The sequence below is a fragment of the Lissotriton helveticus genome, chromosome 1_2, assembly GCF_964261635.1.
Source record: "Lissotriton helveticus chromosome 1_2, aLisHel1.1, whole genome shotgun sequence".
Classification (NCBI taxonomy): Eukaryota; Metazoa; Chordata; class Amphibia; order Caudata; family Salamandridae; genus Lissotriton; species Lissotriton helveticus.
The window spans coordinates 228129230-228155299 of NC_136058.1; the positions used below are offsets into that span (position 1 = coordinate 228129230).

Sequence of the window (26070 nt, forward strand, 5' to 3'; positions counted from 1 at the left end):
CTTTTCCACTCACAACGTGGCCTGTTGACGCCGAATCCGGAACAGACACCGTCGACAGCGAGAGCCTGCGTGGGACAGCTCGTGCCTCCATCCTGGTCGTCGAAGACACCTCCTGGTCCACGTGGCTGCAGAGTCAAGCGTCCACTCTTCACTTGATCGCGACGATGACATCTGGTTCCTTCCTGGTTCCACTCCAGTCACTGGCTAGTGACTGTGAACATTGTCCCCTCTGCTTTCAGGTCTTCAGCATCTCTGATCCACCCTTGGATCACACCGGACATCTTCCTCCTAGTCGCCTGCAGCATCTTTTCCTCCAGGCTCCATAGACTTCAACGCCGGAACCCGACACGACTTTGCACCTTTGCACCGCAGCCCGTGGGTGAGGTAACAAGAGCATTTCGGTGCTCAAGGCTAGATTGACTCTCCTAGTGTCCAGTTCCACAGTCGTTTTAGTCCTAACTAGTCAGGATTGTCCGTACTTACCTTTTTCTTGAACTGTACTGTCCATAGACGTTGTTACGCATCTCGCGTGTGAGTTCACACTCTGCACACGCGTTCCGTGGGCCTCCTATTACTTACCCAAGGTTAGGATAGCGTAGTCCCAGCGATCCTACAGCCTCTGGACAGCTCCACTCCTTCTATCGACTTTCACGTTCCATTTACTTAGTATATGGTTTACCGTGCCCCTAGGGCACCATTGTAATTTTGTGCAACTTATCGTATTTTTCCTAAGAGATTGTCATGTGCTTAGCCCTCTGACCTCATAAAGAGTTCAGAGGTGTTTGTTATTAATAAATATACTGTTTATTTTCATAACAACCTGTGTGGTGTCCTGTCATCTGATGTTCATGGGGTTATATTGTGGTAAAACAGCTGGCTTCACATGCCAAAAGAGTTTAGCCTAAGACTGCTTTGTCCATGCTACCATTAGGATAGCTGGTCTATAAGGTTGACTTACAACCAATCACCATAAGGGTTGTTTGGACTGATACAAGGTGATCACTAGATCTAGTGAGCATCATATATCAGGCCAACTTCTCACAGCCGGGATGCAGCCAGATTTTCTATCCGGTGTGGGCTGGATACCACCGACTCACTAGGTAGAGCGATGGCAACGACGGTGGCGGTCAGACGCCACGCCCGGTTGAGGTCCGCCAACTTTTCGGCCGATGTCCAAAACACACTGATTGACATGCCGTTTGATGGCCGTCGCCTTTTTGGCGACAAGGCAGACCATGCGCTTGCGCGCTTTAAGGACTCCAGGGCTACGGCCACGTACTTGGGCCTCTCGGCCCCGTGCCAGCAATCGGCTGCCTTTCACTCTTTTCGTGGCCACGGAAGGGGTGTACCCACACGTGCTGCCAGCCATGCTCCGCAGGGTAATACCCAACGCGGTGGCGGCCGTGGAAACCGCTGTGGCGGCGGTCGGGGACAACGGCGAGGTCAGTCCACACCTTCCCCCGCAGCATCTGCCTCAAAACCCTCCTAGTCCGTGCTTTTCGGCCCATGTGACGCCAGTGGGGGGCAGGGTTCGCCATCACCATCCGGAAGGAGAAGTTCAAACTGCTGACCCTGTCTCAGGTTTTGGCTGCCCTAGACCCAGGAGACTGGATGGTAGCGTTGGATCTGCAGGACGCTTATTTTCACATCCCCGTCGTGCCGGCCCACCGGCGTTACCTACGGTTCACGGTAGGCCACGAGCACTTTCAGTTTACCGTGCTCCCCTTCGGCCTTACCAGCGCACCACGGGTGTTAACGAAAGTGATGGCGGTAGTCGCAGCTTATCTGCGCAGGTTAGGGGTTTCAGTCTTCCCCTACCTCGACGACTGGTTGTTGAAGGCGGGCTCGCCCCAGACAGTCGTCAGCCACCTCCAGACTACGGCCGACCTCCTGCACCTGCTGGGGTTCTCCATCAATGTGCCGAAGTCACACCTGTGTCCCTCTCAGAAGCTCCTCTTCATCGGAGCGGTTCTAGACTCGCCGCGGTTTCGGGTTTATCCTCCCGAACAGCGGGTCAAGGATATTCAGGCTCTGATTCCACTCTTTCAGCCTTTATCCTGGGTCTCGGTCAGGTTGACGCTGCGGCTTCTGGGGCTGATGGCCTCCTGCATCTTACTGGTGCATCACGCCAGGTGGCGGATGCGGGCTCTGCAGTGGGACCTAAAGTTTCAGAGGGCCCAGCATCAGGGCAACCTGTCCGACCACGTCCTGATCTCGGAGGGCACTGCGAGACAGCTGCAGTGGTGGCTCACGGACCGCGATTGGGTCAGCGGCAGATCCCTCTCCCTACCCCAACCGGAGCACGTAGTTGTGACGGACGCGTCCCTCCAGGGTTGGGGGACCACATGGGAGAGGCGGAGATCAGAGGCCTCTGGTCTCCGGCGGAGGCCCGGCTCCACATCAACCTTTTGGAGATGCGGGCGATTAGTCTAGCACTGAAGGCATTCCTCCCCTCTGTCCGGGGCAGTGTAGTGCAGGTGTTCACGGACAACACCACCGCCATGTGGTACTGCAACAAACAGGGCGGGGTGGGGTCGTGAACCCTTTGCCAGGAGGCTCTGCGTCTCTGGCAGCGGCTGGAACGCCAGGGCGTGACCCTGGTGGCTCAACACCTGGCAGGTTCTCTGAACGCCAGGGTTGACGAGCTTAGCCGTCGGTGCATGATGGATCACGAATGGCGTCTGAACTCGGACGTGGCGCGAGGCCTCTTTCAGCGATGGGGAGAGCCTTGGTTAGATCTATTCGCCACCGAAGAGAACGCGCAATGTCATCAATTCTGCACGTTGGAATTTCCAAGGCGGCACTCGCTCGGAGACGCTTTTCGTTGCGAGTGGAGTTGCGGTCTGTTATACGCCTTTCCGCCTATACCACTTCTGCCCAGAGTGCTGAATAAGATCAAGCGCGACCGGGCCCAAGTCATCCTTGTGGCTCCGGACTGGCGGCGAAGGTACTGGTATCCAGAGCTACTCAGTATGTCAGTCGATCTCCCGGTTCGTCTGCCTCTTCGGGAGGACCTTTTGTCGCAGCAGCAGGGGACGGTCCTCCACCCGAACCTGTCCAGTCTCCACCTCCATGCTTGGCGATTGAGCGGCGACAGTTGAGGCCATTTGACTTGCCTCCTGAAGTCTGTAACGTCATTCTGGCAGCCAGGCGTCTCTACACTAAGTCGGTATACGCCTGCAGGTGGAACAGATTTGTGGCATGGTGCACAGCAAAGGCTGTGGATCCTCTTTCTGCCCCTCTCTCTGAGGTTCTTCTCTTCCTTCTTTCTCTTGCCCAGCAGGGCTCTGCTCTGGGCACTATCAAGGGCTACCTTTCTGCCCTTTCAGCCTTTCTAAGGCTGCCTGATCAACCTTCTTGTTCAAGTCCCCTATTGTAAATCGCTTTCTGAAGGGCATCATGCACACGTTTCCTCCTGTTCCGTTTGTGATGCCTCAGTACGACTTGAACCTTGTTCTTACATTTCTGATGTGCGCTCCCTTTGAGCCACTTCACAACTGTCCTCTCCGCCTTCTTACTCTGAAGACCGCTTTCCTGGTTGCCATCACCTCTGCCAGGAGAGTGAGTGAGCTCCATGCTCTTTCTTGTACTCCTCCCTTCCTTTCTGTCCATCCGGACAAGGTTGTATTGCGTACTAAGCCATCTTTCCTGCCCAAGGTTGTCACGGCCTTCCACATCGGGCAGTCTATCACCTTGTCCACCTTCTTCCCGCCACCGCATCCCTCTAAAGAGGAAGAGCGGCTCCACCGTCTGGACCCAAAACGTGCGCTTTCATTCTATTTGGATCGCACACGCCAGTTCCGGGTGGATGACCAACTCTTTGTTGGTTACGTGGGCGCTAAGAAGGGGAAAGCGGTGCACAAGAGGACCATCTCTCGGTGGATCATCTTGTGTATCCAGGCATGTTACTCCTTGGCTAAAAAGGAGCCCCCTGTTGGATTGCGGGCTCACTCCACCCGAGCCACGGCGACTACAACTGCCCTGGGCCGGGGAGTGCCCTTGCAGGACATTTGCCAGGCGGCTACGTGGGCCTCGCTGCACACGTTTGCAAGGCACTACTCCCTGGACAGTCAAGTCCGGAGGGATGGCTTCTTTGGCCGTTCCGTCCTCCAGGACTTTCTGGTGTGATTATTGGTTCCCAGACCCACCACTGGGGTTGGTATTGCTAGGGTATCTATTCTAAGGTAAGGAATCTATCACTAACGTGTCTCTTTCAGATGCACAAGTTACTACTTGTGTAACGATATATCTGTAAGAGACATTAGTTAGTGATAGATTCCTTACCGACCCACCCATCCTCCCCGTTCTGCGAACCGATATCTAGGGTAAAGGACATCCCCTTTCAGGGCCCTAGTTTCATGGCACCAGTGTTGGTTTTTGGCATAGCTCTGCGTTTCTGGCGCGGAAAAGCTGTGTCTAAGAACTGACGTCAGCACGCGGATGCGGCGTCTAAGTACTCCGACGACGTCATCACGGCGCCCACGACGACGGACGCGGAGCCGCAGACGACGCCTACCGCGCAAGGGTACTGCTACGCAAAAATTTCCAGATCCAGTCTGACGCCTGGGGATATTCTAAGGTAAGGAATCTATCACCAACTAATGTCTCTTACAGATATATCGTTACACAAGTAGTAACTTGTGCAGCGCTGCACTGCAGCTGCCCACACATAAAACTGCTACAGCACTGCAGCAATGCAAGCGATCCTCACACAAAGGACATGTGCAGCATTGTCAGCTCTGGTACAAGTTTGGTAAGTGCTAGAAAAGATGTTTCAACAGGGTGTAAAATTATGCTTGACGCCACACAATAACATTCAACATAATTGCACTCCACATCACATAATTACACCACACATAAATGTACCTCATGCCACATAGCAGCACTCCACATAAATACACTGTAGATTATGCAACATAATTCCTCTCAACATAATTTCACTCAATGCCACACAATTCCATGCAACACAATTCAACTCCCCACAATTCCATTCCACAGCACAAATTTCCACTCCGCACCACACGCATCCAATTCACCCCACAAAATTCCACATAATGTCAGATAATTCAACACCACGCCACTCAATACATGCCACTCCTCGACACAAAATACCACTACACTTAAGTCCACTAACTTAATACCACATAATTACTATCCACATAATTCCATTTTGCACAAACACCTGATCCAGCATTTCTCCTATTATTTCACTTCAAGGCTTTCAGCAGTTTCTTTACCATAAAGTTTAAAAAAATAATCCAAACCGCAAACACACACTCCTCCACTTCTTTCAGTGTCTTGTTGCTATACAAGCTCAGCCTCTTTATGCATCTGTAACTTTCTCTCCCCTTCTTTCTTTCTTACACGCTCTGTCTACTACTCTGTCTGCAGTTCGTTCACCACTTCATACACAAACAACCTATCACTCTCAATCTTACTTTCTATTTTACAAACCTCTCACCCCTTTCGATTCATCATACCACTTATTCCAATACACAAATACCCTATGCACCACACAATTCCACAACTAAGAATTACAATTTAAACCACATACTTCCACTACAAAGTACATCCACTACAAACAAAAAACAGAAGTAAAAAACAATATCATTTAGAACCCCAATAGCTTTAACTTTCACAAATGCGAGACCGATTGCATTGCACATGTTTTTTATAAATTGGTGTAGTTCTTCTTGAGTTGTGTGTGTCATTGGTCATTGTGCGTAGTTGCAAATGTCTTGCACTCCTTTGTGTTAAGCCTAAGGCTGCTGGACCACGTTACCCCTAATAGAGCACTTGGGAATTGCAGAGCAAGCCCCTGTCCATTCATAAGGGAACCCCTGGACTCTTTACACAGCATATCAGATTCATGATATATTGTACAAAGAGCCAGATTGCTACATTCACTCTCTTTCCAACTCCATCCCCTCATGCCTCTCAACCCACCGTCACCACATTTAAACTGACCCAGTGTCCCCCACCTGCCCGCTCTAACTTTGGGCACTCAGAGGAAAGGAAATCTGCAGGAGGAGCTGTGCCTCTCACTACATTGAGTAAATTACTTGTAGAATTTATGTGTAGTGTTAAAGGTTCAGAACACTTGATGTAGTGGTAGGAATTATGTACTTTACCCACATAGTAGCAATGGCACTTCAGTCAATAATCCTAATTATTGATGTCAATAATATGCATCAACTCAAAAGCAGACGATTCTTTAGTGTCTGGACACGGGAGTGGGTAAACCCTTGTGTGGGACATCTTACGACAGAGTCTACAGGATCTGGTCAATTTCCTATTACAACTGAACATGGCACCATCTGTTGTAATTAGGAGAGCTCTAACTAGTAGCCCAGAATCATTGTATAAAATACTGCATCTTATGGCTAAACTCTTCATTATCGTATGCCTCACTAATGGAAATACATCTGGTGATTAAATTACTTAAAATGTTCACAATTTCCTTTTGCATTTAATCAGATTCAGCGTTTGCTAGAGGCACAAGCTCTGCAATCCTCTTCCACAAGCACAAATACACCAGCACAGAGACAAGTGGAATTTATTGCCATGGAAACGCAGTCTACTGCGGGGCTGCAAATGACAAAAAGTGTTAGCATTGCAGTAAGCACAGGTAAATGTTTCATCGTTTTATTTCGATTCTGCAGTTTGAGCTTAACAGCCAGATGCTTTTATCCTTAATGTGTTTTTTTTTAATTATTTTTTATTTCTATATTTCTTTTTTTGTGTGACTATAATAACTACAATTGACGGTCTACACCTCAATTTTCAGGTGGATCAAGGTCAAAGAAAAGTCCAAAATGTAGTCCAAATGTAACTTATTCCATTGTTATCTGATTCCATGGAACTCTTTCAACAGCTGTCACCAAATGGGTAGTACATTTTTCTAGCTGTATCATCGAAAGGGATTCTGGTCTCTCCACCAATCGGTTTGAAAAATTCAGGAGCTTAGCCATTGCTACTTAGCTCCATTGCTTTGGACGGCAACCTATTTTAAATCTCCTTAGGATTCCCTTTTTACATAGATCTGTCAGGTAAACTATTTCTGCAAGATATATCTTCCAGCATATTGCCACCCTGTGAATACTCCTCCTGGGCCTCGGAGTGGTTTGGAAAAATTATTTCCCAGCTATGACTTTACAGCTCTGCCACAAGGTGAAATGCGGTACAAAAGGGGGCATGGCTAAATGCAAATCAGTCTGACCCTGTGCCTCATGGGAACAGTCCAGCCTGAACTGCCAAGCATGCCTTCCCTGGACCGGAAACAAGCTTCCGAGGACCGGTTTCTGGCATTCCAGCCGTCTTCAGCCCGGCTTGCTTGAATCCAGTGGCAAAGTGAGGAAGGGACTCACGTCTGAGCATACCCTGCCACACTTATGGCGGTCAAAGCGGTACAAAAGGGGGTGGTGATGGACGGAGCATCAGAACCAATCAAACACTCACACCCAGTCAAAAGATCTGGGTTTGATCCATCACCGTTCTTGGTGAAATGCAGCCTCAGTCACAACTCCACATCTGGTGTGACGCCAACAGAGTTTATAGGCACCCATCTGCATGTATACCTCTGTCATGTTTTTGTGCTTTTCATTGAAGCGGCCCAGTGCCCTGCGTTTGACTTATGAAATTCTCAGTTCTCCAAATTTGGATCTTTTATATATTCACATGCATGAATCATTCCCCATTGTCAGGTTGGGAATCCCTGGAACATTAAAATAGCAGTTTACTCTGTAAAAAAGCCATAGGCCTGAAACAACCTTGTACATTTAGTAGCACATTGACCTCATTATGAAAACACCCAAACTCCAGCCAATGAGGTGGAAATTTATGCTCACCTACTCTCCCTTGCCTCCAGAGGCCACTATAGCTCAGATTTCAAAGCACAACTGTGATAAAATGTTTGGATGCTCCTAGGAATGGGGAGTTTTGCAGCGTGAATCTTTCTGGATTCACTATGCTGTGCATTATTCCGCGGTCTTGTGGTTGGGTCCGGATTCGTAGTCTTTTCTTTGTTTTTTTTTTTTCGTAGCCCAGGTGGGCGTCGGCGTCACACCTCCTTGGGTGCATTTCCGGTGACGTCGGCATGCTTCCTGTGGAAGCTCCCACTCTTGGGCGCCATCTTCAGATTCTTTTTTTCCGCGGTCGGGTCTGGATCGTTCCCGTTTGGGCTCCAGACATTTTTGGAGAAAGAAAAATCATCTGAAGACTCCAGGAGACTTCATCGACCAAGAACCAGCAAAGGAGAAGGAGAATTCATCGAGATCTTCGACGAACGTCGACGAACACGCGACCAGGGAGGCCCTGAGCGCTCGATGATGGACAACACGCCGTTCAAGTTCTGCCGTAACTGCCACCACAAGTACGCGCAGAAGGACCAGCACCCGGTTTGCAACCTTTGCCTACCGGTAAATCACGGAAGCGAGGACTGCAACGCCTGCTCCGCCTTCACCCCGAAGACCCTTCGTGTGTGAGAGAGACAGAGGGTAGCGCACGCCACCCTGCAGGGGAAGGCCCCGACTCATCCCTCCACGAGCTGGGGATGTCCTCCGAGGAAGAGGACAACGATGCCGCCGAAGACGACAGCTACACGGTCGTAGAGACCGATTACACCAAGACTTCTGATAAGGTAGGAGACTCTCCGGCCCCCAAGAACCCGAGAGACTCTGAATCTCGAAAAAACGAGGGCAAGGCCCCGAAAGCGCCGGCGCCAAAACACCTGGCGCCCGCGACTACTCACAGGCCCAGCAGACCCTCTGAGAAGGAGTCCCCGGCGCCGAGAGCTGTTGAACAGCAAAAGTCGTCGAAAATCGTCCCCGAAAAGGATCGATCGACGCCGAGGGAGAAGGACCCTAAAGCACAGACGCCGACCAGAGACCCGAAACCCGGTTCGGCGTCGAAGCCTCCGGCACCGAAAGCACGGCGCCGAGCCAACCGCCGAAAAGAGCGGCCGAACCATCCGACGCGGAACACGCAGCCGAGATGGAGAAAAAGAGAAGGCGCCTCGAGGCCGAAATGGAAAACATCCTGCAGCGGAAGAAAGAATTCGACGCAAAGATGAAAACCTTCACGATTCCACACAAGACCAAGCCACCAGTGGTGCAGGTGGTCGAGGAGGAAGACTAGGTCGCCGAGGAACAAGACCCGGACGTCGTGTTGGTCGACGACCAGGAAGAGGACGACAGTCCCTACTATAGTTACACTATGGGGAGGAAGAGGACAGCAGGATGGACGCCGAGTCGGCCCCCTCGGACTTACAGGAGGTGGATTACCTAGATGTCGACACCGACAGCCCAGAGGAGGCGGTCGACACATATCCCTCGAGGCCCTCGCCGCTGGACGACATCGGGGCCTACAACTCGGTGATAAAGTCTGCCGCAGCAGCTTTCAAACTCAAGCTTGACTAAGAGAAGCAGAAAGCAGACTTCCTTCTAGAGACATTGCTCCCCACACAAACAAGGAGCCAGTACCTACCAATGCTCGACAGCGTCTTGGCTCAGGGGAAGGAGGCATTCAGGGAACCCGCAACATGCAAGGCTGTATCTCCCAGAACAGAAAAGAAATACAAACATTCCTCAAAGGACCCACCCTACATTCAGGGCACGGTCTCCGCTGACTCCATTATCACGGCCACAGCAAGAAAGAGGGCTAACGTGCCCACTACTTCTGGACCACCACCGGATAAGGAGAGCAAGAGGATGGATCTGGTGGGCAGAAGGATCAAACGGAATGCCGCGAACCACTGGCGCATGGCTAATTGCAACGCCCTGATAAACAGGCACATGTACCAGATCATGGAGGAGCTGGGGCAGTTGGTGAAGGACCTGCCCCAGGATGCCAGGCAGAAGGCCGAAAAACTGGTTGAAGAAGGGAAGAACGCGGCAAATTCTTGCCTCAAGACGGCCCTGGATGGAGCAGACACCTCCAGCAGGCTCATGATGATGGGTGTCACTGAAAGAAGACACGCCTGGCTCAGGATTTCAGGTTTCAAACCCGAGATGCAACACAGCATCCTGAACACACCGTTCAACGGCGACACGCTTTTCGGAACAACAGTTGATGAGAAGCCGAGTCAACTAAAAAAGGATAACGAAACAGCAAGGTCCATGGGAGCATTGCAGTTCAGCGGCAACAAAAGGGGCACCCCGTCACGGAGGTCTGGCGGGAGAGGTGGAAACCAGCCAGGTACATCACACCAGGCTTTCCAACAAACACACCAGGCAGACTCGCAGGCTCAGCAGGGTCAGCAGAAGCAGTCCTGGCAGTACCAACAAAGAGGCCAGTCCTTTCGAGGGAGAGGAAATGGACGTGGACAGAATAGAAGAGGGGGACAGCAGCGCGCCTCTAAGTGACTTCAAAAAACTCTGTGTGCCCGCCCACAGAAAAGATCCCAGGGGGCAGCACGTACAGAGGGGTCAAGACAAGCTAGACATCGTATTGATGATGATGAATTGTATTGTATTGATGATTTGTAAAGCGCGTTGGCTACCCAGGGGCGTCCCAGCGCTATAGAAAAGAGTGAGTTGGGCTGGAGAGGCTGGAGTAAGAGAAGCTGAGTGAAAAGTTAGATTGGAATTTTGCTGAAGAGCCAAGTTTTTAATAGTTTACGGAAGGTGAGAAGGTTAGGTTCTGATCTGATAGGGAGGGGAAGGGAGTTCCAGATCCTAGCCAGGTTGTAAGAAAGCGAGCGGCCTCCACATCTGGCCTTCCTAATGCGTGGTACAGAGGCGAGGTGGGAGGTCGTAGACCTGAATGGGCGGGAGGGTAGATAGGCTTTCATCAGGGGGGAGTTAATAGTTAACATCTACGACCACATAACACCAGTGGGAGGAAGACTAAGATTTTACCTCCAAGAATGGAGACAAATCACATCAGACAAATGGATCCTCAACATCATCCAATTCGGATACAGCATAGAGTTGGAGGGGAGGCCAACAAGCAGAAAACCAAAAAGAAAGCCACTAGCAAGCAAACAGCTAGAGCGCCTTCAGGAAGAAGCAAAAGAACTCCTGCAGAAGCAGGCCGTAGAACGGGTACCCTTCAAGGAAAGAAACAAAGGAATATACTCAACGTACTTCCTGGTACCAAAAGTAGACGAGACGATGAGACCCATTCTGGACCTACGGTTCCTGAACAAATTCATAAGAACGCAAAAATTCAAAATGACCTCCCTGCAAGAGGTGCTCCCGCAACTGCAGATCGGGGACTTCATGGTCACAATAGACCTCAAGGACGCCTACCTGCACATCCCAATGGACAGAAAGCACAAGCATATGCTCAGGTTCACCATCGGAGAAAGCCACTACCAGTTCACGACACTAGCCTTCGGGCTAAAATCGGCACCAAGGGTCTTCACAAAGTGCCTCGCAGCAGTCGCAGCGCACCTACGAAGGCAGGGAATACACGTATACCCCTACCTGGACGACTGGCTGGTGAAAGCAAACTCATACCAGAAATGCAAGCAGCACGCACACACGGTGACGAGCACGCTCATAAGCCTGGGGTTCTCCATCCATTGGAAGAAATCATCAATGGAGCCGGAACAAGTGAAGATCTTCCTGGGGGCACAGATCAACACCTTACAGGGCAAGGTGTTCCCCAGCGAGAAGAGGGCGAGGGCGCTGGTGAAGGAAACTCGCCTCTACCGGAAGGGACAAGCTCGGACAGTGAGGACTGCGAGCAAGATCTTGGGGATGATGGCATCATGCATCCACCTGGTACCAAATGTACGTCTCCACATGAAACCCATTCAAGAATGGCTACAGGAGCAATGGTCACAAGCTACAGGCAGGTTGGGAGGATCTAGTGGTTGTGACGCACGCAGTGCAGAAGGAGATGACATGGTGGACCATGGAGAACATAACAAGGGGAAAGCCTCTAACGCCCCCAATGCCAACAGTGACCATCACCACAGACGCATCCCTGAAGGGATGGGGCGCTCACATGGAGGAGCTCGAGGTGAGGGGTCTGTGGACGCCGGCAGATGCGACAAAGCACATCAATTACCTAGAATTGAAGACAATCTTCCTTGCACTGAAAGCTTTCCAAACAAGACTGTACAAGCACAAGGTGTTGCTACAAACAGACAACACCACCGCGATGTTCTACATCAACAAGCAGGGTGGCACACAGTCAGCCACGCTTTCAACGCTGGCGCAGGAGATATGGAGATGGGCCATCCCTCTCAAGATAGACCTGCTAGCCATACACCTACCAGGGAAGGACAACATACAGGCAGACTGGCTCAGCAGACAGACATCAGCATCACACGAGTGGGAGCTCAATGCTCAAGAGACAAGGTGGCTGTTCGACAGATGGGGAACACCATCAGTGGACCTGTTTGCCACAATGGACCTGTTTGCCACAATGCCAAAACTTCGCATCCAGACAGCCCGAGGAGGGGTCCCTGGGGAATGCCCTATGGATAGACTGGTCAAGGTTATTTGCTTACGCTTTTCCTCCGATACCACTGATGCACAGAGTGCTGAGCAAGTGCAGAGCGAGCAACATGACCCTGATACTGGTCGCGCCACAGTGGGCCAGACAGACATGGTACTCGCAGATCATGGAGATGACACAGTGTGCACCCCACAGATTCGGCAAGAGGAAAGACCTACTCCCCATGCAGAACGGAGAGGTGCTACATCCAGAGCCAGAGAGCCTGAGCCTAGTAGCATGGCTCCTGAGGACATAGAGTTCGCACATTTGAGACTGCCAGAAAGCACCCTGAGGGTCCTTCGGGAGGCACGAAGGCCCAGCACTCGGAAGTGCTATGTTGCGAAATGGAAAAGATTCACAATGTGGTGCAGAAAAGAAGGACTTCACAATAAGATGAAGAAGGACTCCACAGTGCTAAAGTACCTGACGCACTTGCTGGAGAAGAACCTTAGCTCATCCTCGTTAAGATTTCACTTGGTAGCGATAGTCGCCTACACGAGGGGAGAAACGTGCAGGAGTTTCTTCACATCACAGGTGGTGAAGAGATTCCTGGAAGGAGCAAAAAGGATCGCACCACCCAAGCGGGTGCCGCCACCTGCATGGAACTTGAACATAGTCCTAACGGAACTCATGAAAGAGCCCTTTGAACCACTTCACAAGGCCTCCCTAAAGATGCTAACTATGAAAACAGCTTTCCTGGTTGCAATAACGTCCTTACGCAGAGTAAGCGAGCTTCAGGCACTGACGCTACAAGAACCCTACATACAAATACACAATGATAGGGTTGTGATGAGGACTGACCCACACTTCATGCCGAAGGTGGTGTCCAAATTCCACATGAACCAGTCTATACAGATACCGAGTTTTTTCCAAAAACCAACCACTAGCGCAGAGCGAGCCCTGCACACCCTGGACGCCAGAAGGGCAGTCATGCACTACATTAAGAGGACGAAGGGACACAGGAAAACAAAACAGTTCTTTGTGTCATTCGCCAACAGTTTCATGGGCAAGGCAGTAACCAAAGAGACTATTGCACGATGGATCGCACAAACGATTCAACTCTGCCACAAACGTGCAGGACAAGAGCTAGCAGAGGGGACACGTGCCCACTCCACTAGGAAAAAGGGTGCAACAATTGCCTTCCTGGCTAACACACCCATACAAGACATATGCCTGGCGGCAACATGGGCTTCGGTGCACACGTTCACGAAGCACTACTGTGTGGATATACAGATGAACAAGGAAGCACAAGTCGGACAAAAGGTGCTCCAGCACATATTCAATAACCAAGGCTCATCTTCCACCCAGCCGCCACAGAAACCGCTACAAAATCTATGCACAGCATAGTGAATCCAGAAAGATTCACGCTGCAAAACGAATAGTTTTCTTACCTGTCGGTGTAGTTTTGCAGCTTGAAGATCTTTCTGGATTCACTAGCGAACCCACCCGCCCCCGCCAGAAAGATGAGACTGGAGAGAGAAGAGGTGGTTAAATTAAAAAAAAAAAAAAAAAAAGGACTTGTAAAAGTACAAAGCGGTAAAATATCACCTAAATAGAACATTGCCATTACTTCGGAAACGAAAGAAACACGGAAAAAAAGAACCCGAAGATGGCGCCCAAGAGTGGGAGCTTCCGCAGGAAGCATGCCGACGTCACCGGAAATGCACCCAAGGAGGTGTGACGCCGACACCCACCTGGGCTACGAAAAAAAAAAAAAAAACCAAAGAAAAGACTACGAATCCGGACCCAACCACAAGACCGAGGAATAATGCACAGCATAGTGAATCCAGAAAGATCTTCAAACTGCAAAACTACACCGACAGGTAAGAAAACTATTCGACATGGAGAGGTCGCATGTCAATATATTGAAGATATTAATATTGGAGAACTGTACGTAACTCATTAATTCTCCAAAATTTGATCTTTTATATATTCGCATGTTTGTATCCGAATAGCAAGTGGCACACAATTTAGGACAATTAAAAAGCGGGAAGCAGGCTCGCCTTTACCGAAACAGGTTTCTCTAGATTGCCTGTTCCACTGCTACATCAGCTTCTACGTCCACGTATTGCTTCATGAATGTGTGCCTGCTCTTCCACATGGCTGTACGGCAGATGTCTTTCAAGGACACCCCTGCATAGTGTGTCGCATTTGATGCCATGCTCCTGGTGAAATGTGCCCTCACTCTCCGCCGGAGGGGACGCTTGTGCTTGGCATGACAGAAGGAAACACAAGCTGAGAGCCAACAAGGTATCCCTTACTTGGACAGGGTATGACCTGGCTGTGGCTGTCCATAAGGCACAAACAGCTGAGTCGATGTTTGTTTATCCTTCATTTTGTCATTTACACAGGTCTAATGAATGTAATGCTCTGCTGTCGTAGATAGATTTGGGAAGAAAGATTAAAGAATGACTGGTTCAATTTAATGAAAGTCAATAGGAACCTTGGGCAAAACTTTGGGTTGGTTCTCAAGATTAATTTCTCCTTTGCAGACCTAAGGAAAGATTACTTGATGATGAATGTTCAAATTTCTCCACTCTCCTGACAGATTTTCATCCGACAAAGGACAATTGACCCAAAACCGGTAACCTCATCACTCCACATTTCTGAAAAGGCCACTTTTAGAAAGTTGGAATTTTCTTGTCCCAACTGATTCGTGCCTTTTGCCTGTGTCCTGGGTCATGTGTTGTATGGCCCTGCTTTTGAGGGTCTTTGTATTACTTCCAGACACTGACACAAAGGGGATTAGGGGTGGACAGGATTGGTCATTTTGACAGGGTGACGAGGGAAGGGCCACTTAACCATTCTCATTTACACTTCAGCGTGCTTTGCCTACTCCACAAACACAAAGGAACATCACAATTGGCCTGCCCTGCCTTTTGTCCGCTTGACAGAGGAATAGGAAGAACTTTCCAGACCAGATGTGGTTGTAGAGTAGGGAATCAACCAGATATAAATACCTGACCTCTAGATCAACTTATCAGAACACTCCTGGACCTGTGGAAGTTGTTAAAGTACTGCCCTGCTGCTTGAAGGACTGCCTTGCTGTCAGAAATGGAAGATCCCAGGCTACCCATAGTGACAGCAAGAGTCTGTTGGCTGAAATCCTTTTCGAGCTACAGGGACACATCCAGTTTCAGTGGCCTCCTTGCCCAGATAACCTTACCCAACTGAACTTCTTGAGCCCCAGTACTAGCCTCTGCTATGTGTCCTGATCCCCAAGAGGTACCCTCCAAGTCCTTGACCCTTGGCTAGCACCAGAGAGGACTGAAGGTTCCATCAAATCCATTGTGAAGCCCTACAAAGCCTCTCCGCACAGCAGAAAGCATCATTTGATCTAACGTCGGGCGATGCAAAGCCTCGCCGCACAGCTGAAAGCTTAATCGAACTAATGCAGAGTGACACAAAGCAATGCGGCATAGACCCGCACATAGGACATAAAGTACAACTCCCAGCGGGCTGAACGTGGTCTTTTGCCCGCCTGTGCTCTATTTCATTCTGCTTCGACTTTGACCCTTTCCAGCGCAACCAGAAACCTTCAGTTGGCGCTTTGTACTTTTAATCTGATAGACTTCTAGCTGTAGATGCCTTACCTTTGAATTTCCCAGGCATCAGACTGGATCCAGAAACTTTTGCTGAGCAATACCCTTTTACGTGCGCCGTTGAGTGGCTTCATTCAGCTCCACGAGACGTCGCCAGCGTCAGTTAAGATGTCCCATCGCCTTTATAGGTGCCACCCAAGTGTGTGGACGTCAGTTTTTTTAAGTTAAGCTCCAATCCGCGAAGAGCTACCCTTCTGTCGCTTTTTGACACGCCTTTTTTGGACTTTAAAAAAAGTTCAACTTTGTGTGAGAGGATATCTTCGAGGAAGACCGGATTCAAACCGTGCGGTGCCTGTCACCACATGTCAGTTACCGACCCCCACCTCGTCTGTCTCTGGTGTCTTGAGCACGACCATGATTCAAAGTAGTGCTCGGACTGTCGTAGTATGGCTTTGAAGGCCTTGCGGGACCGGCTATGAAGCTCTTTGCGCCTGGCAGTCGACACCGTCCAGAGAGACTCCATGGAGGTCTCGATCGAATAAGAGGTGGTTGCCGGACTGCTCCCAGAGGCCCAAGTCCTCTACATCCCACTCAATGTATTCAAGACACTTGGGGAAGAGGCAGAAGAAGTCCAAGCAGACTTCATCTTTGCCTCGACTGTCGTCAGTTGACGAAAGAGATGAGGAGCACTGACACTCTAGGCACGTTTCTGCTAAGCCAGTGTCGATTTTGCACCTCTCTCCCTTTCTCGGAGCCAGAGCGACCCCCACTCAAGTAAGAGAACTTCACGAGGCCAAAATGCTGTGTTTTTAAGCGGGCCGACCCCTCTGGTGAGCCTTCGGGCCCCACGGAGTCAGAGGGAGGCCTCATTAGATACAAAGGATTTGACTCCGGCTTCTGTGCCGGAAGAGTTTCAGGGAATCAATCCAGTACAACGCCCGTCGTGTTTCCACGACCTCCCCCGGTGCCAGCCCCATTCTTATCCCTGATAAGACTGCGCCGGAGTGATTCTGACATCGATTGAACCCAGTGGTTCTATGTTGTCGCCTGAACACTTTGAAGATGTTTTAGGCTATGAAGAGGAATAGGAAGGGTCTTGGACCCTTTATTTATTTATTTATTTATATGTTTATATAGCGCTTGAATTGACTCCCGAAGGAGTATCTCTGCGCTTAAGCGGGCTCTGAGGAGGGTTGAGGACACTAGCATGCTTAATAATTGTGAAACAAAAAAGTCTTTAGCAATTTCCTAAATTTTGTGTGTTCTGGACAAAGTCTAAGAATGAATGAATGAATGAAAGGGGTTTTGTTGAGCGCGACTGCTGCCCTTAGGCGTTCAAGCGCTATTAGAAAGGAAAGTGCATTGAGAAGAGTAGCTGGGGGTTCGTTAGTTGCTGAAAAGGAGTGTTTTAAGCTCCTTGCGAAAGGATAACAGATTGGGGTTCGATCTAAGGTGTAGGGGGAGTTCCACAGCTTGGTGGCGTTGAGCGTGAAGGACCTTCCTCCTGCTCTAGACCTCTTGATCCAGGGGGCTTCCGCTGGCAATGCGTGAGTGGATCGAAGTTGTTTGGCAGGGCAGTAGGGGGAGAGCAGAGAGTGGTTGATTTTGGGGCCGGTTCTCCAGAAGGCTTGGTGGGATATGCACATGGCTTTAAATTTTATTATCTCCCTGACAGGAAGCCAGTGTAGGGTCCTCAGCCCGGATACCGCTGATACTCTGCGTGGAATCTGCAGCAGCGTGCGTGCAGCGCAGTTCTGGGTCCACTGAAGTTTTTGCAGCACGTATTCCGGTGCCCCTGAGTAAAGGGCATTGTTGAAATCAAGTCGGGATTGGATTAGGCCTTGTATGACAATTTGCTTGGCTTGGAAGGGCAGGAGTGGGAGGATTTGTTTCAGCATCCTGATGCTCCTGAAACAGGTTGCAGATGTTTTTGTGGCTTGGGTGTTGAGGGTTAGGGATTTGTCCAGCCAGACCCCTAAACTTTTGATATTGTCTTTCGAAATTGGGGGAGTGCCCAAGCTGATGGGCCATAGGTGGTCGATGGTGGACAGAGCTGGAGGGCCAAGCAACATGAGCTCGGTTTTATCGCCGTTAAGTTTGAGAGAAGATGCCGTCATCCATCTCCTGACCTCTTCCATACAGGTCGTTAGGTTGACCTGTGCCGGCTCACTTTTCTTCTGTGCGAGGGAGACCACTAGCTGAGTATCATCCGCATATGTGATGATCTTAATGCCATATGGACGGATGATCTCAGCCAGCGGTCTCATGTACACGTTGAACAGCGTGGGGCTTAGTGAAGAGCCATGCTATACCCCACAGTCCAACGGTTTACTTTCGGAGATAGCATCTCCGTCAAAGACTTGAAAAGTCCTTTCGCTCAGGAAGGATCTTAGCCAGGCCAGAGCATCTCCCGACACTCCTAGATCGAGAAGTCGACACAGCAAGGTTTTATGGCATACCGTGTCGATCGCGGCGCTCAGATCGAGGAGGATGACTGCCACTAATCCCCCTCGATCCATGATCTGCCTGGTTTCTTCTGTCATGGCCAGCAAAGCTGTTTCCGTCCCATGTTTGGGGCGGAACCCTGTCTGTGAGGCATCGAGTAGATGGTTAGACTCGAGAAACCTTGTGAGATGGAGATTAATATGTCTCTCCAGGATCTTGCTCACCCAAGGCAGAAGGGAGATGGGGCGGTAGTTATGGTTTTTGGGGTCCAGGTTGGGTTTTTTCAGGAGTGCCCTCACCATAGCCTGCTTCCATGTTGGAGGCACACTTCCTTAATAATAATAATAATAATAATAGGGACATTTGTAAAAGCGCTGCGTTACGCACACCGGTGTGTCCACGCGCTAAAGACAGTGAGAGAGGCAACGTGCAAGGAGCACAAAAGACTGGGCAGACAGTTATTTGGTATACAGGAATGTTTTTAATTTCGCTCTGAACCTCGTTTCCTCCGGTTCCAGGCGCAGGTCCGCTGGTAGTTTGTTCCACTTATTTGCCGCTAGGCATCTAAAGGACCTGCCTCCCATGCGGGCTCTCTTAACTCTGGGGATCCTCAAAAGACCACCCCCTGCAGATCTGAGTGCTCGTGCAGGTTGGTACACTTCAATCAGTTTGTTCAGTGGGTCGGGAGCCCTACCATTCAGGATTCGGTGACAGGTGCAGAGGGCTTTGTATTCCACTCTTCTCCTCACAGGGAGCCAGTGTAACTTCTGGAGGGCCGCCTTCGAGGGCGCCCTTCTGGGCAGCCTGAGAATCAAGTGTGCTGCTGCATTCTGCAGCACTTGCAGGCGAGCCATACTTTTTTCTGGAGCCCCTAGGTACAGCAGGTTTCCATAGTCCGACCTGGCTGTCACCAAAGCATGAACCAGGGTTTGACGGGCACCGATCGGGAGTAGGTCCAGGACCTTTCTAAGTTTCTTCAGAATCCCGAAACAAACTCCCACCACCCGGTTGATCTGTGGGCCAAAAGTCAGGCCCGCGTCAAACCAAACCCCCAGATTACGTGCTTCTAGGCAAGGGGTTGGAGTTGGTCCTAGACAGGGTGGCCACCATGCCGACGACCAGGCAGCCTGGGCTCTCCCCACCACCAGCACCTCTGTCTTGCCGCCATTAAGCTTCAAACAGTTGGTATCCATCCAATCGGCAAGCTCTTTCATGCACGACCGGAAACCATCGGCAGCAAGACAGGGCGCGTGCGATAGGGAGATCACCAGCTGCGTATCGTCGGCGTACGAGACCAACTGGAGACCATGGCTCTCCACGATCGAGGCCACAGGCGCGACATACATATTAAAGAGGGTCGGGCTCAATGACGAGCCCTGAGGCACGCCTTGGCCCAAAAGAACCCCCTTAGAATAGCAGTCAACTTGCCTTACTCGGAAACTTCTTCCCTTGAGGAAGTCCCGGATCCATCTCAGCGCGGTGCCCGAAATACCACCTCTGTTCAGACACTGCAGCAAGATGTTATGTGCTACAGTGTCGAACGCCGCGCTGAGGTCCAGCAGGATCAGGGCCATAGTTTTGCCTGCATCCACACCCTCTCTCAGATGTTCCGTAGCCATGAGGAGTGCGGACTCAGTAGAGTGGCGTGGCCTAAAGCCAAACTGCGTCGCGTGGAGCAAGCTCGTCTCTTCCACATGCTTCATAATTTGGGTATTAACCACCTTTTCCGCTACTTTGGACAGAAAAGGCAGGAGGGAGATGGGCCTCAGATTTTCTAATACCTCGAAACCTATGTGGGGTTTCTTCCGGAGCGGGAGCACCACCGCCTGTTTCCACCCCTCAGGCAACTCTCCCGATCCAAAGGAGGTGTCCAAGACATGCCTTATGTAAGGCTCCAGTACTTCCAGGCTGTCCGCCAAACGTTTGGGTGACACTGGGTCCCACGGGGATCCAGATTTAACAGAGCGACACACCCCTACTAGTTCCTCAGAAGAAGGGGTGCAGAAATGTGTACGGTGCCCTGCCATCTCTATGTCCACCCCTGCCACCTCAGGATCGACCCCTGTCGGGGGATTCGGAAAAGTCGAGTAGATCTTCTCGACTTTAGTAGAGAAATATTCGGCAATCCGGTCACACGACTCTGTGGAGCAGTTCTCCGGAGCTGTTGATGAATTTACAGTAGTCAGTGACTTATAGATACCGAAGAGTTCTTTGGCCGAATTTTCCGCCCCCGAAATTTGTCCTGCGTAGTAGGCTGCCTTCGACTTTTTAATCAGCCGATGATGAAGGCGCCTTTTTCCCAAGAACAATTCCCTAGCCTGATTGTCATAGGACACCCTCCAGACTTTTTCAGCTCGCCTACATTCCGCCTTAGTTCGCCGTAGTTCGCCACTAAACCATGGGGCTGAGCGTTCTTTCCGGGCACCTGCAGAAGTGCGGCAGAGTGGAGCTGTCTGGTCAAGCGCTTCAGTGATGCGCTGATTCAGGTTCGAGACCGCTGTTTCTATGTCTTTGCCACCAGGCTGGCCCTCCCTACTCAAGGCTTGATTAAAATCCGCCACCGAGAAAGTAGCCCACTTCCTCCTGAGATAATTGGGGGGTGCCTGACTGGATTTGGTGGTTTTTAGGCTATGTATGGAGAAGGCTACCAGAGAGTGGTCAGTCCAAGGGATAGGCTCAATCCCCGACACCTCCACACCTCCCCAGTTCGCATACACCGGGTCCAGGAGGTGTCCCTGTCGGTGCGTGGGGCCTGAGAGCTTCACTTCCAATTGAAGAGCTAGCATATCCCGACAGAAGTCCTTAACCCCTGTAGCCTCTGGACAGTTCAAATGCAGGTTCAGGTCTCCCAATAGAAGGAATTTATCCCTGCGTAGGGTAGCCTCCATAAGATTTTCTAGAAGGCTCTCCCTGAACTTAGTACACGCCCCTGGTGGTCGATATACCAGACAGCCTTTAATCGACGTGCCCCCATTGATTTGTATCGTAAAAACTCCCGCCTCACTCTCCTCGATCAGCATACGCTCTAGGCAACAGCCCAGTGTCTTCCTGAAAATAACAGCAATCCCCCCTCCCACCCCCTCTGGCCTATCCTGCCTCACCCATGAGTAGTTCTCCGGCGTGGCCTCGATAATGTCCGAGTCGGAAAACTGGTCTAGCCAAGTTTCCGTGAGAAACAATAGGTCAAACTTTTTGTCCGTGATCAGCTCAAAGACATCAAGTCTATGTTTACGTAGTGACCTAACGTTAAGAAGACCACAGGTAAGTACTTGCTCCCCAGTATCCCGCAACAAGGTGGTATAACGGAAACCACAATGAGGGCATTCCCTATCGTCACCTGACATGCCGTGCATACACCGAGATGCCGTGTGAGGACGGAAGCCAATAAGTTGATCCCTAGCCCAGTAGATCTTTCGGTCAGGGACTCGTGCCCTAGCCCGCGACCGGCCGCGGACGGGCGCAGACGGGCTCGACTTTGGCGACACTTCGGCGCGCCTTCGTCGCGCCCGCTGCGCTCGTCCGCTGCGCTCCCGTAATGACATCTTCCTTTTGAAGCCCTCAGCCCGTCTGCCTCACAGCAACTGGACCGCTAACCGGTCACTCGCAGGCGGAAGCGGAAGTGACTGTCTCTCACCTCCACGCCCTCCGCTCAACGGTGCTAGCCACCCTGTCGGACCGAGGCGTGGAGGAGGGACGACAAGACAGTCACCCCGCTGCGTCCGGTAAGTCGAGGGGTCCGGGGGGAATTACAAAAGCCTCAGCGCTCTAAGGGCTTAACTCCTGTAAAGATACAGCGCTAAAAGTGCAGCCGCTGATTAGACAAAATTCAGTTTAAAACATGCTATGCAGCACAGTCCGTAATTAAAAACACTGCGTGACCGCAGTTAAAACCCAGTGTCTGCGCTAAAGCAGCTGTGAGCCCTGCCACTGCTCACTCACCGCCTTTTATCAGGGAGTTGTTAAGCAGCTCCATGAGAGTAGGAAGAATAACTTTACTGGCGGCGGTCATATTGCTGGGTGGAGCAGGGTCATTTGGGGAGCCTGACTTTACCTGTAATGTCAGGGTTTCCAGTGACTCTAGGTTTACTAGGGGGAAGTGGTCCAGAGCTATTCGAGGGTGGTACTCCGCCTTGGTAGGGAGCTGAAGTTCAACCATGGAGGCTTCCAAGGTTGGGGCTGCAAATGTTATATAGATTTTGTTTATTTTCTGATAGAAAAATTCCGCTAGGTCATTACAGCGTGCAACGGGGTTATCATTTGGGGCTACGGGAGGGGGCAGCTTGGTGAGGGTTTTTACTATTTGATAAATCTCTCTCGGTTTAGATCTAGCCTTCATAATTTTTCCACTAAAATAGGAGGATTGTGCAGTTTTTATTTCAGTTTTGTAGGCTATAATGGCTTTCCTGTACGTGGTTTTGTCTACGGTGGCATACCCCAGACGCCACTTCCTCTCAAGTTTCCTGCAGATTCGTTTTTTCGCTCTTAGTTCATCTGGGTACCAAGGGGCTGTTTCCTGAGGTCTTTTTAAGGTGATTTTGCGAGTGGGGAGTATGGAGTCAATGGACTTCCGGATCCAATTGTCGAATTCCCTGCTGTCTGACGAGGGATTCTGGGAGAATGAGGGTCTTGAGTTTGCTAGGGACCTAGTCCACTGTTCTAGTGGGAGCCTAGACCAATTTCTCATTTTTCGTGGGCAGGGAGTGCAGGATACAGATTTGTATGTAGATCAAGTAAGAGGGATTAGAAAGTGATCGGACCATGGAAAAGGGGTGATGGGGCCTACCCTAAGGCTGTTGCAGTTGCTGAATACAGGGTCCAGCAGATGCCCTTTGTTATGCGTGGAGGCTCGGACTAGTTGTTCCAGTTGTACTGCAGCCAGGCTCGCAGTTAGATCATTTGCTGTGTTGTTTGAGCTATTGTCGAAATGGATGTTAAGGTCGCCCAGCAAGGTAAAGTTGGAGGGAGACCTAGCTAGTTCAGCTACTAGGGAGGGTAAAGTGGTGAGAAATTGATTCAGTGGGCCTGGGGGGGGCGATAGACAAGTATTCCTGTGAAGCTGTCATTAGGGGTGAGCTTGAGGGAGAAGGACATGCTTTCGCAGTCTGGAGTGGGGTCCGAGATGCAGTGGCACTGATATAGGGATTTGTAAATGATTGCCAGACCTCCGCCTTTCCCCTGTGTGCGATCCCTGCATAAAATTTGATAACCAGGGGGGAGTGCTTGTATCAGGTCCGGCTCGGAGTCGGTGGTAAGCCAGGTTTCGGTTAAAAATACTGCGTCTGGTGTTAGTTCATTTATCATTAAAGAGATTTCCGTGCTATGCTTTGGGAGGGATATGCAGTTTAGAAGAAGCATATTGTAATTCTGTAGGTCATTTTTCTGCTGAGAGGTGTTAAGCCTGATGTTACAGTTTGAGCAGAGAGAGGGAAGGTCTAGGGGATGGTAGGGGTGACCACAGCTGGTTTTTAAAGGGGGTCTTAGCTTGTGAAGGGACCCTGAGCTATAATAGTTCCTCGATGTTTGAGGGGGATCAGGGGATGTGGCCCCTGTCCCCGGCCGTCCGCGGACGGGCGCAGACCGGCTTGCCTTTGGCGCGCATGCGGCGCGCCCGCTGCGCGGCCGGGGGAAACACATCGTTTAAGGAAGTGTGGGTGGGGGGCGTGGCCGAGCGTCAGTGGGCGTGTCCAGGAGCGAGGGCTTCCCTGGAAATGGCGGCAAACACCGCGGCAGCGCCTTAGTCGGCTGCGCGGTTCAAGTGTCCCAAAGGATGGTCAGGTAAAGGTTTTAAAACACACAGATTATTACACAGGTAATTTCTAAAACAGATTAAAATACTAGCTCTCGGCTTCCGCCTCAGGAGCACGATCCAATACTAAGATGCGCTGGGGGAAAGGCGCGGTTTATATAGTGTGGGTGGGGGGTGTGGCCGAGCGTCAGGGAGTTCATTCCAGAGGTATGGGCCGAGGTAAGAGAGGGCCTTCCCTCCCAATCTTAACCCTTTGGAACACCAGGATGTCTCTGCAGAGCAGATGGATTGGTATGGGGAACTTAGGGAGGCCAGTGGACTGAACACTTCCCCAGATATTGGCATGCTCTCTCCCCCCAAATGTGGCTACTGAGGAGGGAGCATCTTATGCCTTGGTGGTTAAGAGGGCAGCTGAGTTCCTTGCACTAGAGTTGCCCTCCGTGTAGGTCAGGTCTAATCTCCTGACTGAAATGCTTCAACCTGGGTCTTCCACTACTGAACCCCTTTTGCCATTCAATGAAGCTCTAACTGATGTCCTTTTAAGCACATGGTCCAAGCCTAGCACAGGGAGTCCTGTGAATAGGACAATTGCACACTGCCATCGGCCGACTCCGGGCGACCCAAAATTCCTCAGCCAGCACCCTACCCCTGAAAGCTTAGTGGTGCAAGATTCTACATCCCAAGGCGCGCGTTCCCTTCCGCCCCTCCGGATGGGGAATCCAAGAGGCTGGGTTCACTTGAAAAGATGAGTTTTTTGGGCATTGCGGTCAGTGAATACTGCATGTTTATTGGGCCGTTTCTCCCACTCCCTTTGGGAGACGGTTGCGCAAGTGCTGCCACAAGTCCCGGAGGAGCCCGGGCTGTGCTCTCTCAGGCGGTTAAGGACGGGAGAGATTCACCATAAGGGGTGGCCTTGACATGACGGATTAGTTTTCTCGACAGTGGCATTGAGGCGCCATGCCTTGCTTCTTGGGCGATGTTTAGGCAAATTTGACAGACATGCCCTTTGATGGATCCTGTCTTTTTGGGAGAAGGCAGACTCGGACCTAGTGAAGTTCAAGAACTCTAGAGCTACCCCAGATCCTGGCCTCTCTACTACACCTTGTGGCCAGTCTAGCTTTCGCACCTTTCGTGGCAACTAAAGGGGTTTCCATCCGTGTCAGCCCTATCCCAACCACCGTCCTGCACAGACTTCCCAAGTTGTGAGAGGACGTGGACGTGGTTTATTGCGATCAAGGAATGTAAGCCTAAAATCTTCGCCCACCCTGCCATCCGCAGCCTCTAAGCACTCCTTGTCGGACTCTGCAAGACAACAACACTCCAGTTGGTGGGAGAATCCATCATCATCTCCCCCGCTGGAACTCCATAACATCGGACAAGTGGGTCTTGCAGATCATTCAGGAGGGCTAGTCGATGCCTTTCCCTTCTTTTCCACTTCACATTCTGCCAACTCAACAAAGGCTGGCAGAGGATCAATTAAATTTGATCCAAGAGGAAGTTACAGCTCTCCTGACTATGGGCCAGATGTAGGTAGGGTTTTACCGGTCGGTAACGGCCGAATTCGGCCGTTACCGACCGGTAAAAGGATTTTGAGATGTAGGGGGCAGAATCGGTAAATTTACCGATCGGTAATTTTACAGAATCTGTAAATATACCGGTCGGTAAATTTACCGACCGGTATTTTAACAGATTCGGTAAAATTGATATGTAGGTGGGACTCTTATGAGTCCCACAAGGCCTAAGAAATCGGTATTTTACCATCAAATTCAATTTGATGGTGAAATACCGATTCAGGTGTGCATGCACATGTGTGCATGCACACCTGTGCCATATGACAGGCAGACCTGCCCTTAGGGCAGGTCTGCCTGCCATATGGCCCGACCCTTTTTT

At 50.7% G+C, this 26070-nt stretch overlaps 1 protein-coding gene across 1 annotated transcript in view; it reads left to right on the forward strand.

Moving 5' to 3' along the window:
* The window catches only part of STIL (STIL centriolar assembly protein), a 396689-nt gene that overhangs the window by 265877 nt on the left and 104742 nt on the right, over positions 1 to 26070 (forward strand). Inside the window, exon 13 of the mRNA XM_078671518.1 lies at positions 6478 to 6628. Within this exon, the coding sequence (XP_078527644.1) occupies positions 6478 to 6628 (151 nt within the window). The remainder of the gene's footprint in view (positions 1 to 6477; positions 6629 to 26070) is intronic.